Genomic DNA, 14,219 nt, shown 5'->3' on the forward strand with positions numbered 1-14,219 from the left:
CTGATGTTAGCTGATAGCGATGTGAGCGAGCGGTGTCTGATGATTCTTAATGCGCGCTGTGCCCAGAAGACCCAAGGCGGGCTTAAGGCGCGGTTCAGCTTGTGTTTAAAACAATAAAAGCCGAGTGTTAACGCGGACGCGCCGAGCACCACCTGCTCTGTGAATCCAGGTTCTTTCCACGGTGTTCTTTCACAGACGTGTACTGGCTTAACAGTAATGATCATCACATTCAATGATAATTGCGAGGCAGACTGAAGTTAGCATGGAGAAAACGTGCTTTGGTGCCCTGTGGGCTGTACTGCCGTTGAGTTATCATTGGAGCAGTCACTGCTGCTTCTGCCCACTCAGGTCTTTGTTACGTAAGGTCTGTGGGGTGCGCATGGTACACTTTTGTTGTTTGCCAAAAAAATAGGGCAGTGTTTGTGACTTCACCTTAACTGGAGATATCGCGGGTGCATTTCCCTGTAGTTCAAATGTGTGTTGAGAGACAGTTTTTATTTGATTAGATTTTTTTTATAGGCTTATGTCCTCTCATGAAAGATTTTGATTAACAGATGCATCGTTCGTGTATAAAAATGTCAGTTTTTATTTATTTTTACAGTGAGGGAATAACTCATTTCTTTCTTTCTACAGTGTGGACCAATGTGGAGCCACGGTCTGTGCCAGTGTTTCCTTGGCATTCATTGGTCCCTTTCCTGGCACCCAGCCAATCAGATCCAACAGCCCTGCCTGCAGAGGGCCAGCAACCTGTCAACCACCCACAAACAACCAATCAGAACAAAGGTAATGTACGAAGTGCACAGGGTCAGAAAGCATAGGAATGGTTTCGTCGCAGATGTTTTTGTGAAAATGTACCAGCGTCGTTAAAAAATTTATGCAGAGATGACAAATGTTGTTTTCTTTCACAATCTGTAATGAAAAAAAAAAATCAGCATAGTGTTTACATCAACAGTGAAGGTTGTAACGGCACATTTGTAAATTCCTTTGCTTAGCGTTTGCTAATTCCTGTTAACTGCCAGAGCTTTAAATTGTGCTTTCACATTTCATTTCCTGGTTACATAAACTGTATTTCTGTTGGAACAGTGCATGACCTGGTAAAGCACACAGGTCAAGGGTGCACCTGTAGTGGTCCACCCCAAACCCACAAACCGCGATTTCACAACACAGCGCAGCTGTACATAGCATCTGTCTCGCGGCACCTTTACTATCGTAAATTCTGTTACGGTCTCCGGCCATCTGTAGTGAGAGTGTACTGTGCTTCAGCCTCTCCCTGCAGCTGAACCTCTCTCTCTCTGTCTCTCTCTCTCTCTCTCTCTCTCTCTCTCTCTCTCTCTGTCTCTCTCTCTCTCTCTCTCTCTCTGCCTCTCTCTGCCTCTCTCTGCCTCTCTCTGTCTCTCTCTCTCTCTCTCTCTCTGTCTCTCTCTCTCGCTCTCTCTCTGCCTCTCTCTGCCTCTCTCTCTCTCTCTCTCTCTGCCTCTCTCTCTCTCCCTCTCTCTCTCTCTCTCCCTCCCTCTCTCTCTCTCTCTCTCCCCCCTCTCTCTCTCTCTCTCTCGCTCTCTCTCTCTCTCTGTCTCTCTCTCTCTCTCTCTCTCTCTCTCTCTCTCTCTCTGTCTCTCTCTCTCTCTCTCTCTCTCTCTCTCTCTCTCTCTCTCTCTCTCTCTCTCTCTCTCTCTCTCTCCCCCCCTCTCTCTCTCTCTCTCTCTCTGTCTCTCTCTGTCTCTCTCTCTCTCTCTCTCCTGTGCGTTAGAGTTCCAGTGCGGCTCGGTGCTGGTGAACGACGGTAACGCGGCCGCCCCGGCCCCAGAGAGAGGGCCGCCGCCCCGCCCCCCTCCCTCCTGTGATGACCCCCTTCCAGAGAGAGAGAAGGACCGGGAGAGGGAGAGGGAAACTGAAAGAGAGAGGGGGGACAGCGAGACAGAGAGCGACGTGGATGACCCGTAAGGGCCCGTGTGTCTCTGTTTGTGAATTTCGCCGTCTGAATGAATGGGGGGAGAAACCTTCGTGTAAATGATGTGCCATTGTTGTGAACTGTCCTCTGCCGGTGCTTACTCATAATCTGAAAGCATTGTGAATTTCGTATCTGTCTTTTGTGTGTGTGTGTGTGTGTGTGTGTACGAATGTGTGTGTGCGCGCGTGCGCACGCAAGTGTGTGAGTGTCTGTATGCGCATATATCTAAGTGTTTGTGAGTGAGTGTGTGTGAGTGTGTGTGAGTGTGTGTGAGTGTGTGCGTGAGTGTGTGTGAGCGTGTGTGAGCGTGCGCGTGAGTATGTGTGTGTGTGTGTGAGTGTGTGTGAGCGTGCGCGTGAGTATGTGTGTGTGTGAGTGTGTGTGAGTGTGAGTGTGTGTGTGTGAGTGTGAGTGTGTGAGTGTGTGTGAGTGTGTGTGTGTACGAATGTGTGTGTGCGCGCGCGCACGCAAGTGTGTGAGTGTCTGTATGCGCATATATCTAAGTGTTTGTGAGTGAGTGTGTGTGAGTGTGTGTGAGTGTGTGTGAGTGTGTGCGTGAGTGTGTGTGAGCGTGTGTGAGCGTGCGCGTGAGTATGTGTGTGTGTGTGTGAGTGTGTGTGAGCGTGCGCGTGAGTATGTGTGTGTGTGAGTGTGTGTGAGTGTGAGTGTGAGTGTGTGTGAGTGTGTGTGAGTGTGTGCGTGAGTGTGTGTGTGTGAGTATGTGTGAGTGTGAGTGTGTGTGTGAGTGTGTGTGAGTGTGTGTGAGTGTGCGTGAGTGTGTGTGTGAGTGTGAGTGTGTGTGAGTGTGTGTGAGTGTGTGTGAGTGTGTGTGAGTGTGTGTGTGAGTGTGTGTGAGCGTGTGTGTGAGTATGTGTGAGTATGTGTGAGTATGTGTGAGCGTGCGCACACGCACGCTCTTGCGCTCTCATGCCAGGGTGCATTCATGCGTACCGGTCGAATGCCTGTTCAGTCAGGATGAGCATGGCTAGATGCTGATAAGGAATGTGGCTGGCAGTGCAGAATGATGCTGGGGGAACCAGGGCTTGTGCCTCAAAGGTTCAGGGTTCGAGTCCCAGCCGTGGATAACGTAACCTGTGTACGCTGGATAAGGCCGTCTGTTAAATGCTGAAAAGTGAATGTACAACTTGCCAATAAAAACGTACCGTAAAGGTATGCAGCGCTATGAAGGAACCCAGCGCTATTGTGGCTCTTGTTTATGCACCGTCTAAATGAGCTGTCTGCTTAAACCTGAATATGAATCATTTATAGCTTGTAAACCTTGTGAGATTATTGCCTGCCTGCCGTCCCGACTTTATTGCAGACGTTCAGAGTAATTGAAAGGCCCGTGACTTTGTGCCGTAACTCTTGTGTGAGGTGTGAGTTTTGCCCGTGTGAACACGCGTTGCTCTTGCGTTCAGGTTCTTTCCCAGCGTGGTCCCCGATCCGGCGCTTTCCGTGTCGCCCGTGAAGAGACGCACGCAGTCGCTGAGCGCCCTGCCCAAGGACAGCGACAAGAACAGCCCCAGCAAGGTACAGCGCCCGCCTGAGCTACGCTGTCTGTGTGAGCTACGCTGTCTGTCTGAGCTACGCTGTCTATCTGAGCTACGCTGTCTGTGTGAGCTACGCTGTCTGTCTGAGCTACGCTGTCTGTCTGAGCGACGCTGTCTGTCTGAGCTACGCTGTCTGTCTGAGCTACGCTGTCTGTCTGAGCTACGCTGTCTGAGCTACGCTGTCTGTCTGAGCTGTGCTGTCTGTCTGAGCTATGCTGTCTCTGAGCTATGCTGTCTGTCTGAGCTACGCTGTCTGAGCTACGCTGTCTGTCTGAGCTATGCTGTCTGTCTGAGCTATGCTGTCTGTCTGAGCTATGCTGTCTGTCTGAGCTACGCTGTCTGTCTGAGCTACGCTGTCTGTCTGAGCTACGCTGTCTGTCTGAGCTATCCTGTCTGTCTGAGCTACGCTGTCTGTCTGAGCTATGCTGTCTGTCTGAGCTACGCTGTCTGTCTGAGCTATGCTGTCTGTCTGAGCTATGCTGTCTGTCTGAGCTACGCTGTCTGTCTGAGCTACGCTGTCTGTCTGAGCTATGCTGTCTGTCTGAGCTACGCTGTCTGTCTGAGCTACGCTGTCTGTCTGAGCTATGCTGTCTGTCTGAGCTACGCTGTCTGTCTGAGCTATGCTGTCTGAGCTACGCTGTCTGTCTGAGCTACGCTGTCTGTCTGAGCTATGCTGTCTGAGCTGCTCTGTCTGTCTGAGCTACGCTGTCTGTCTGAGCTATTCTGTCTGTCTGAGCTACGCTGTCTGTCTGAGCTACGCTGTCTGTCTGAGCGACGCTGTCTGTCTGAGCTACGCTGTCTGTCTGAGCTATGCTGTCTGTCTGAGCTACGCTGTCTGTCTGAGCTATGCTGTCTGAGCTACGCTGTCTGTCTGAGCGACGCTGTCTGTCTGAGCTACGCTGTCTGTCTGAGCTACGCTGTCTGAGCTACGCTGTCTGTCTGAGCTATGCTGTCTGAGCTATGCTGTCTGAGCTACGCTGTCTGTCTGAGCTACGCTGTCTGTCTGAGTTACGCTGTCTGAGCTACGCTGTCTGTCTGAGCTACGCTGTCTGTCTGAGCTATGCTGTCTGTCTGAGCTATGCTGTCTGTCTGAGCTACGCTGTCTGTCTGAGCTATTCTGTCTGTCTGAGCTACGCTGTCTGTCTGAGCTATTCTGTCTGTCTGAGCTACGCTGTCTGTCTGAGCTATTCTGTCTGTCTGAGCTACGCTGTCTGTCTGAGCTATTCTGTCTGTCTGAGCTACGCTGTCTGTCTGAGCTACGCTGTCTGTCTGAGCTACGCTGTCTGTCTGAGCTATGCTGTCTGTCTGAGCCATGCTGTCTGTCTGAGCTACGCTGTCTGGTGAGGGTCTGGAGTCTGTTTACTCAGTTCTCTTTCTTTTATCCCCACTCCTTCTCTCCCTCCCTCTCTCCCTCCATCCCTCTTTCTCTCACTCCCTCCATCCCTCTCTGCCTTTCTTACCTTCCATCTATCACTGTATCTCTCCCTCTTTCCCTCTCTCACTCCCTCCATCCCTCTCTCCTTTTCTGTCTCCCTCTCTATACCTCTCTCTCCCTCCCTCCCTCCATTCCATCCCTTCTGTCTCCCTCCCGCTCTCTTGCCATCCTTCCAACTTTTGCTCCGTCTCCTCGCTTCTCTCCCTCCCTCCCTCCCCCTGTCTCCCTCCCTCCTTCCTTCCCTCTCCCTCCCTCCCTCCCTCTCTCCCTCTCTCCCTCTCTCCCTGCCGCAGAGAGAAAAGGACCACATCCGGCGGCCGATGAACGCGTTCATGATCTTCAGCAAGCGCCACCGCGCGCTGGTGCACCAGCGGCACCCCAACCAGGACAACCGCACGGTCAGCAAGATCCTGGGGGAGTGGTGGTACGCGCTGGGGCCCAAGGAGAAGCAGAAGTACCACGACCTGGCCTTCCAGGTGAGCGGGGAGCCGACGCCCGTCGAATAACCCCCCCCTCCCCCTGCGAGCGTCCTCGCTTCCTGCCTGCTCTTGTTTTTCTGACTCATCCCTTTGTTCCACTCTTCCTCCCTCCGTCTCCTCCACCCCCCCTCTCTCACTCCCTCCGTTCCAGGTGAAGGAGGCCCACTTTAAGGCACACCCGGACTGGAAGTGGTGCAACAAAGACAGGAAGAAGTCGAGCTCGGAAGGTCGCGGGGTGCCTGCGGGGAAGGACATGCGGGAGAGGAGCATGTCGGAGACCACGGGTGAGGAGGAGGCGCCGGGGAGGCGGGGGAGGCGCGCGAGCGAGCGCGTCTGTACGCGCTCTTCTGACCGCGCCCTCTCGTGACCCTGCTCTCCCTGTCTCTCGCGTTCCCCTCAGAGCCTCCGTCCGTGTCTCTCGGGGTGGACCTGAAGGGGGCGGGGCCCGGGCTGGCGGGCGTGGCCGAGCGGGGCGCGGGGGAGGGGCACTCCGGTCAGCTGACCCGCCCGCGCGCCTTCTCCCAGAGTGCAGTGCACAGCCTGGAGAGGAGCGAGAGGGGGAACAGCCAGGCGCTGGCCGAGCTGGCGCAGGTACGAGGGGGGGGGGCCCGTGGCTCTGCTCACCGTGCGTTTTGTCTGGGACGTCCCGGTTGGCTCACCCTTGTCTCCTCGCCCCCCCCTCTCTCTCCGGGCTCTCTCCAGATGTGTGGGGACGGAGGGGGCCAGTTCTCCGGCCGCCCCCCGACACTCTCTCGCTCCCAGCGCGGGGTGAGCGAGGACATGACCAGCGACGAGGAGCGCATGGTGATCTGTGAGGAAGAGGGAGACGATGATGTCATCGGTGAGTGTTCACTACCCCCCCCCCTCCCCCCCTCCAGTGTTCACCTGAGGGGTGACTGTACACTGCGTATACCAGCCTGGCTCTTTGTTTCTCTCCTCCTCCTACTCTCCTTTCCCACCCTCTCTTTCTTTCTTTCTCTCCGTCTCCCTTTCTCTCTCTCTTTCATGTTGTAGTGTTCTGGTAATTGTTTGGACTGTTTTATGTTGTATAGTCAGATTTATTGAATAAAATTTTTTTGTTTTTGTGTGTTTGTTTTTTGGGGGGGGGGGTTGTTTTGTGGTCATTTGTGGGTACCTTTTCTTCCTGTTGATAAAGGGAAGGCCTTGATACAGCCGCTAATTGAAGGTCAGCGTGACACAAGAGAAAGCCCAACCGCTAAGTGGTCATCTCCATATTTGGCACCGTGTTTATTCTCTCTTTATCTCTCTCTCTCTCTCTTCTCCCTCTATCTCTCTCTCTCACAGAGGACACTTTCCCTGGCACTGCCATTGATCTCAAGTGTAAGGAGAGAGTGACGGACAGCGAGAGTGACAACGGCTCTGGGGATGAGGCTGACCACAAGGTAGCTGTCTGTCTGTCTGTGTTTCTGTCTGTCTGTCTGTCTGTGCCTGCCTGTGTTTCTGTGTGTCCATGTCTGTGTATATCTGTCTGCCTGCCTGCCTGCCTGCCTGCCTGTGTTTCTGTATGTCTGTCTGTCTGTCTGCCTGCCTGTGTTTCTGTCTGTCTGCCTGTGTTTCTGTATGTCTGTCTGCCTGCCTGCCTGCCTGCCTGCCTGTGTTTCTGTCTGTCTGTCTGCCTGCCTGCCTGTGTTTCTGTCTGTCTGCCTGCCTTGGCTGTGTTTTAGTCTGTATGTCTGTGTGTGTCTGTCTGTGTCTGTGTATCTGTCTGCCTGCCTGCCTGCCTGCCTGTCTGTCTGCCTGTCTACCTTTGTCTCTGCCTGTCTGTCTGTCTGTCTGTGTCTGTGTTTCTGTCTGCCTGTCTGTGTTTGTCCACATTGACTCTGGTTTCTGTGTCTTTGTTTCAGCGCGTCTTTGCTCCAGTGATCTGCTCCTCCTCCTCCTCCTCCTCGCCCTCCATCTCTCACTCCTCCTCCATGGGGAGGAGCGCCTCTCTCTCCTCCTACCCCTCCAAGCGCTACGGGGACGGGGGCAGCGGTGGCGGCGGGGGGAGCTCCGAGCTCAGGAGGAAGAGAGGGATGGAGAGCGGAGGGGGCGGAGCCGGAGGGGGCGGGGCTCCGAGGGAAGGGATGCGAGGAGGGGGCGGGGGCGGAGTGGAGGGCGGGGGAGGAGGGGCCCCGCCCTCCGTTTCGCTGTCCCCGTCCGGCGGCCGGTCGGTCATCTCCAGCGGGGCCCCTGTGGGGCTGTCCCCGCTCCTGGGGCTGGGGGGGGTGCGTGTGGCCTCCACCGTGGTGACCAACGTGGTGCGGCCCGTGGTGAGCACGCCCGTCCCCATCGCCAGCAAGCCCCGCGAGGGCCGGTCCGCCCCCAGCCCGCTGCCCCCCGACAGGAAGCCCGCCCCCCTGCCGCCGCAGGCCCAGCTGCTGATAGGAGCAGGAGGAGGAGGGGGAGGACCGGCCGGAGGGGGCGGGTACTACTCCTCCTCGTCCTCCCCCATCCCCGCGGGTGCGGGGGGGGGGGCTGGTGACCAATCTGGTGCTGGGAGGCGCCTTCCCCAACCAGCCCACCGTACAGCTCATCACCCCCCCGCCGGCCCCCCCTCACTCGCTGCCCGCCCCCTCTCACGGCCACAGCAACGGGCCCCTGCCCCTCTCCCTGCTTCAGCCCCAGTCTGTCCCGGCCAGCTCGCTGGCGCCCCCCGGCGGGGGCAAGGCCATCACGCAAGTGCAGTACATCCTGCCCACCCTGTCTGCCAGCAGCAACCCCAAGAGCCCCTCCCCCCAGCAGACCGGCGTCTTCACCCTGCCCACAGCTCCGCCCACCCACGTCTCGTTGGCCAATGGGAAGCAGTCGGTGGCTGGGCAGGTGACGGGCTATGCCTCCAGTCCGGCGGTGGGAGTGGTCAGCTCCGTGGCCAGAGGTGAGGAGGGTTGGGGAAGGTTTTGGGCGTACGTTAGTCCGATGTTCTCTCGTGGTTTCATATGGTAGTTTTGCCTCGTTCAGAAACGAGAGAGACAATGTAACTGATGTGACGTAAAAGAGAGATTCCTGGAGACTGCGTTTGCGGTTTCCATGTAGAATTGTGTGTGTTTGTGTAAGTGGGTCAGTTGAGAGGTTAACAGGGAGAGAGGGAGGGAGGGAGAGAGGGGGAGAGGGAGGGAGGGAGAGAGAAAGAGAGAGAAAGAGAGAGAGAGAGAGAGAGAGAGAGAGAGAGAGAGGTGAAGCGTTTATCCTTCAGCGCTGTCGTTCTCTTGCTCCACAGTTCAAACGCCGTCTCTAGTCTTTCAGGGCAAGTTGGTGGTCCCCAAGGGGAGGGTGATCCCGCTTCCTGTCCAAAACGGCGCTCAGCCAGAAAGCAAGGTGAGCCCCGCCGCGCCCGCTAGCGTTCTGACGCCGCCGCTCGTAACCATAGTGACTGTTGTGATGCGTTTGGCAGACGGCGCGAACAGGAACACAGCGACTTACAGAACGCGAGAATGCACAGAACCGGGACACGAAGGCCCAGCTTTACAGTTACTGAACACCTGAAATGTTGTTAAGCCTAAACTCAAAAAATGCATTATTCCTCTTTTTGAAATGGGCCAGTGCGCGTAAAGTGCTGTGTTTTGTGGCCTTTTGAAATGTGCCGGCGTGAGAAATTGCAGCCCTGCTTGATGTGACCCCTTTAGAAGGGCCCAGTAATAGCCCTGCCGCTTTGTGTCTCCTCCGCAGATAATCCAGATTGCCCCCATGCCGGTCGTCCAATCGCAGCTCCCGTCCGGGGGGGCAGTGCATCCTGGGAGCCCCTTTCCCGTTTCCATGGGGACGGCCACGGTGATGGCTCCAGGCTCCGCCCCCTCACAGACTGTGCTGCTGCCACCCCCACCCACGAGGTACCCGCTGCTGGACCGCGCTCCACTCCACTCCGCCACCCCCACACTTCTGCCCAGTCTCTGCACACTGTGTTCGCTCCTGACTGTTCTCTCTGTCTCTCTCTCTCTTTCTCTGTCTTTCTCTCTCTCTCTGTCTCTCTCTGCCCCTCACTCTCTCTCTCTCTGTCTCTCTCTGTCTGTCTCTCTCTCTCTCTTTCTCCGTCTTTCTCTCTCTCTGTCTCTTTGTGCCTCTCTCTGTCTTTCCCTCTCTCTATCTTTGTGCCTCTCTCTGTCTCTCTCTGCCTCTCTCTCTCTCTCTCTCTCTCTCAGGTTCACATACGTTCAGTCCACACCAGGAGGCCCTGCCCCTTTGCCTCTGGTGTCCACGACAACCGGCTCCTCCCCACAGCAGACCCCTCCCCCTCCAGGGTCCACCTACGTGCCATCGCCCCTGGCAACTCTGGGCTTCACTGCTATAGCGCCCCCTGGCCAGGCCTTAGTGCAGCCGCAAATCGCAGGTCAGCGTGACACGCAAGAAAGCCCAACAGTTAATCGGTAATCTCCACATTTGCCACTGTGTTTATTCTTTCTCTCTCTCTCTCTCTCTCTCTCAGGGCAGCCTCCTTTGCTGGCACCGGCTCAGTCTCCTAACTGCCCCCCGCTGTCTTCTCTACCCACCCCCACCTCTGGAGCTGGGGGGCAAATAGTTACTGCCATTTACCCTCCCCCCAGCATCACCATGGCAACGGGAGTGATGTCCATGACGACGGTGCCTCCCAGCGTGGTGTACACGGTGTCCAGCCCCTCGGCCCTCTCCCCCCACGGCCTGCCCAAACACACGCACCCCCCCCAGCCCGAGAGACTGTCGCACGCGCAGTCTCACTTACCCGCGGACAGACCCCCCCACGCCCAGGCCGAGAGGCAGACGGACGCGCAGACGCACCCGCAGGCAGACAGACAGGTGGACAGACAGCCCCACCCTCAGTCCCAGCCCTGCAGCAAGCCCAGCAGCGGCTCGGTGGTGACCTCCAGTGGCTCGGCCGCGTCACTGCAGGCGAGCAGTCCTCCCCTGCCCTCGCACACAGGTAAGAGGCGCAGGCCCCTTTTCCCTGCTTCCCTTCTCTTTCTCCTCTCCCCCTCCATTTCTGTTCTGCCTTTTCACCCTTTCACATTTGTTGAGCGTCTTTCTTTCTGGTCTTATTCCGTCAGGCAGTGCACCGGGCACCCCCAAGCTGCTCCCCGTCCCTCCCAGGACCCCTCAGAAAGTGAAGGCTGCGGTTGCCAGCATCCCCGTGGGCAGCTACGAAAGTGGGGGTCGAGGGAGGGAGCGGGAGAGGGACAGAGAGAGGGAGCGGGAGAGGGACAGAGAGAGGGAGAGAGAGCGGGAGAGGGAGAGAGAGAGGGAGAAGGACCGAGAGCGAGAGCGGGACAGAGAGAGAGAGCGGGACAGAGAGAGAGAGCGGGAGAAGGAGAGCAGCAGCAGCGCCGGCAGCCGCTTCTCGTTCGAGGCGGAGAAAGGCGGGGACGCCGGCTCCCCCCCGCCCCACCCCGCCGAGGAGGGCCCGCCGGACACGCCCTCCGAGGGGCGCGGCGCCGGGGAGCTCCCCGCAGGCCGCGGCAAGGACGGGGGCGCCAAAGAGGTGAGACCTGCCCCCCTCCGCCTTCAGCCAAACTTCAACCCTCCCTGCTGGTTACAGCCACTGCACAAGCCTTACGTCAGAGTCGAGCCGTGTTGGACTGTGGGAACCCATACTGAACATGTAACAAAATAGTATACTAAGCATGCTAGATGTAAACCTTAATTGTATCTCAAGTATTCTTAAGTATGAAGTAGTGTACTTCAGGTGCACCTCAGCACACTGCTTTTTCACACGGGTAGTGAATGCTGAGTGCGAGGCAGGGCGGAGAATGGGCAGAGAGAACGTGTGGATGGACTGAAGCAGCCCTCCTGTGAGTGAGGCTGTGCTGCTGGAGCCGGAGCTCGCGGCTAACCGGACAGGAATAGAACCGCAGAGTGTCTGCAGCTAGCGCCTCAGGCCCACACCGAGGTCAGGGGTCGGCGCGCTGCGGTGGGCTAGCGCCACGGAGAGCTGCGCTACACGCTCCCACTGCTGCTCTTCTGCTGCCTCCATCACCCACTCCCTCCCTCTCTCCTCTCTCTCTCTCTGTCTCCTCCTCACTCACTCCTGCTCTCTCTTTCCTCTGTCCCTCTCTCCCTCTCTCTCTCTCCTTCACTCTCCCTCTCTGCAGACCGGGTGGAGGGAGTCCCTCCCCTCCTCGCCCTTGCCTCTGCCCTCAGGGGCGGAGCCAGCGCTGCCGCCTCCGCAGAGTGACAAGGATGCGCCCGCCCCCAAGAAGGTGAAGGCCCGCCCCCCGCCGCTCAAGAGGACCTTCGACTCCGTGGACAAGTGAGTGACGCGTTTAAGATCAGATGGAGGCGGTGGAGGCTGAAAATCTGGGCCCATCTGACTGGGGTATTTATGTCCAAAATCAGCCTGGTCCAACATCAACTTAAACATTTTGGTGAAAAAGAAAAAACACAAAATACTCAACAAAGAATAACGAATAAATACTAGAAAAGGAAACAAGTTGTGATGTGATAACTCTATTGCCATGTATGATGTTGGTGTGTGTTATTGGTGTATGATGCAGGTGTATGATGTTGGCGTATTATATTTGTGTATAATGCTTGTGTATGATGTTGGCGTATTATATTGGTGTATAATGCAGGTGTATGATATTGGTGTATGATGCTGGTGTATGATGTCGGTGTGTGATGTTGTTTTATGATATTGGTGTATGATGTCAGTGAGTGATGCAGGTGTATGTTGGTGTATTATATTGGTTTATGATGCAGGTGTATGATATTGGTGTATGATGTCAGTGAGTGATGCAGGTGTATGTTGGTGTATTATATTGGTTTATGATGCAGGTGTATGATGTTGGTGTATGATGTCAGTGAGTGATGCAGGTGTATGCTGGTGTATGATATTGGTGTATGTTGTCAGTGAGTGATGCAGGTGTATGCTGGTGTATGATATTGGTGTATGATGCTGGTGTATGATGTTGGTGTATGATGTCGGTGTGTGATGCAGGTGTATGATATTGGTATGCAGTGCCGGTGTATGATATTGGTGTATGTTGTCAGTGAGTGATGCAGGTGTATGATATTGGTATGCAGTGCCGGTGTATGATATTGGTGTATGTTGTCAGTGAGTGATGCAGGTGTATGATATTGGTATGCAGTGCCGGTGTATGATATTGGTGTATGTTGTCAGTGAGTGATGCAGGTGTATGATATTGGTATGCAGTGCCGGTGTATGATATTGGTGTATGTTGTCAGTGAGTGATGCAGGTGTATGTTGGTGTATGATGTCAGTGAGTGATGCAGGTGTATGTTGGTGTATGATGTCAGTGAGTGATGCAGGTGTATGTTGGTGTATTATATTGGTGTATGATGCAGGTGTATTATGTTGGTGTATGATGTCGGTGTGTGATGACGGTGTATGTTGGTGTATGATGCAGGTGTATGATGTTGGTGTATGTTGTCTGTGAGTGATGACGGTGTATGTTGGTGTATTATATTGGTGTATGATGCAGGTGTATGATATTGGTGTATGATGTCAGTGAGTGATGCAGGTGTATTATATTGGTGTATGATGTTGGTGTATGTTGTCGGTGTGTGATGCAGGTGTATGTTGGTGTACTATGTTGGTGTATGATGTCGGTGTGTGATGCAGGTGTATGTTGGTGTACTATGTTGGTGTATGATGTCGGTGTGTGATGCAGGTGTATGCTGGTGTATGATGTCGGTGTGTGATGACGGTGTATGTTGGTGTACTATGTTGGTGTATGTTGTCGGTGTGTGATGCAGGTGTATGATGTTGGTGTATGATGTCGGTGTGTGATGACGGTGTATGATATTGGTATGCAGTGCTGGTGTATGATATTGGTGTATGATGTCGGTGTGTGATGCAGGTGTATGCTGGTGCATTATTTTGGCGTAATGCTGGTGGGCGACCCCTCTGTGTGTGTCCCAGGGTTCTCTCTGAGGTTTACTTTGAGGAGCGCTTTGCGGAGCTGCCCGAGTTCCGCCCGGAGGAGGTGCTCCCCTCCCCCACCCTGCAGAGCCTGGCCACCTCCCCCCGCGCCATCCTGGGCAGCTACCGCAGGAAGAGGAAGAACTCCACCGGTGAGAGAGAGAGAGAGAGAGGGAGGGAGGGAGGGAGGGAGGGAGAGGGGAAGCATGGCATGGAGAGGGAGATAGTGGGCATTCGCCAAGCAGAGGTACTCATGAGAGAACGCGAGAGAGGTGGAGAATGAGAGAGAGGGAGAGAACAAGAGAGGGAGAGCGAGAGGGAGCAAAAGAATGAAAGAGGGAGAGAATGAGAGAGAGAATGAGTGAGAGCAATTGAGGCAGAGATAGAAAATGAGGGAGAGATAGGGGAGGAGTGGGAAATTGAAATTGAGGGAGAGGAAGCGCTTCACCAAGAGAATGTGTGTGTAAACCAGTAAAACCGATGTGAGGTGTGTGTCTGTCTGTGTGTGTGTGTGTGTGTGTATGTATGTGAGAGAGAGAGAGAGAGAGAGAGAGAGAGAGAGAGAGAAAGAAAGATGGAGGGAGAGAGAGAGAGATAGAGAGAGAGATGGAGAGAGATGGAGAGAGAGAGAGAGAGAGAGAGAGAGAGAAGGAGAGAGAGAGAGAGCAGTACTCCTCTGCTCTCGGCGCAGCTCTAGCTCTTGTTAATGGAAGTGAAGTAGAGACGGGCAGATGAGCAGAGCAGCAGAATCCTCTCTAATGCAGCTCACTCAGCCGATCCCTAATCTGTGTTCCCCTCCCCTCCCCAGACCTGGACTCCTCCACGGAGGACCCCGTCTCCCCCAAGAGGAAGAGCAGGAGGCGGTCCAGCTGCAGCTCGGAGCCCAACACGCCCAAGAGCGCGGCCAAGTGCGAGGGGGACATCTTCACCTTCGACAGGGCAGGTGCGCTGGCTCCGC

At 55.2% G+C, this 14,219-nt stretch overlaps 1 protein-coding gene across 1 annotated transcript in view; it reads left to right on the forward strand.

The window, feature by feature from the left end:
- Positions 1-14,219, forward strand: part of cicb (capicua transcriptional repressor b) — a 44,583-nt gene that overhangs the window by 26,850 nt on the left and 3,514 nt on the right. The window contains 18 exon segments of the mRNA XM_035412390.1: positions 634-783; positions 1,748-1,937; positions 3,367-3,478; positions 5,227-5,409; positions 5,564-5,696; positions 5,813-6,003; positions 6,115-6,253; positions 6,718-6,815; positions 7,278-7,882; positions 7,884-8,290; positions 8,633-8,730; positions 9,082-9,242; positions 9,552-9,739; positions 9,836-10,306; positions 10,431-10,861; positions 11,472-11,629; positions 13,262-13,413; positions 14,070-14,204. Coding sequence (XP_035268281.1) covers positions 634-783; positions 1,748-1,937; positions 3,367-3,478; positions 5,227-5,409; positions 5,564-5,696; positions 5,813-6,003; positions 6,115-6,253; positions 6,718-6,815; positions 7,278-7,882; positions 7,884-8,290; positions 8,633-8,730; positions 9,082-9,242; positions 9,552-9,739; positions 9,836-10,306; positions 10,431-10,861; positions 11,472-11,629; positions 13,262-13,413; positions 14,070-14,204 — 4,002 coding nt within the window.

The sequence above is a fragment of the Anguilla anguilla genome, chromosome 1 (assembly GCF_013347855.1).
Source record: "Anguilla anguilla isolate fAngAng1 chromosome 1, fAngAng1.pri, whole genome shotgun sequence".
Lineage (NCBI taxonomy): Eukaryota > Metazoa > Chordata > Actinopteri > Anguilliformes > Anguillidae > Anguilla > Anguilla anguilla.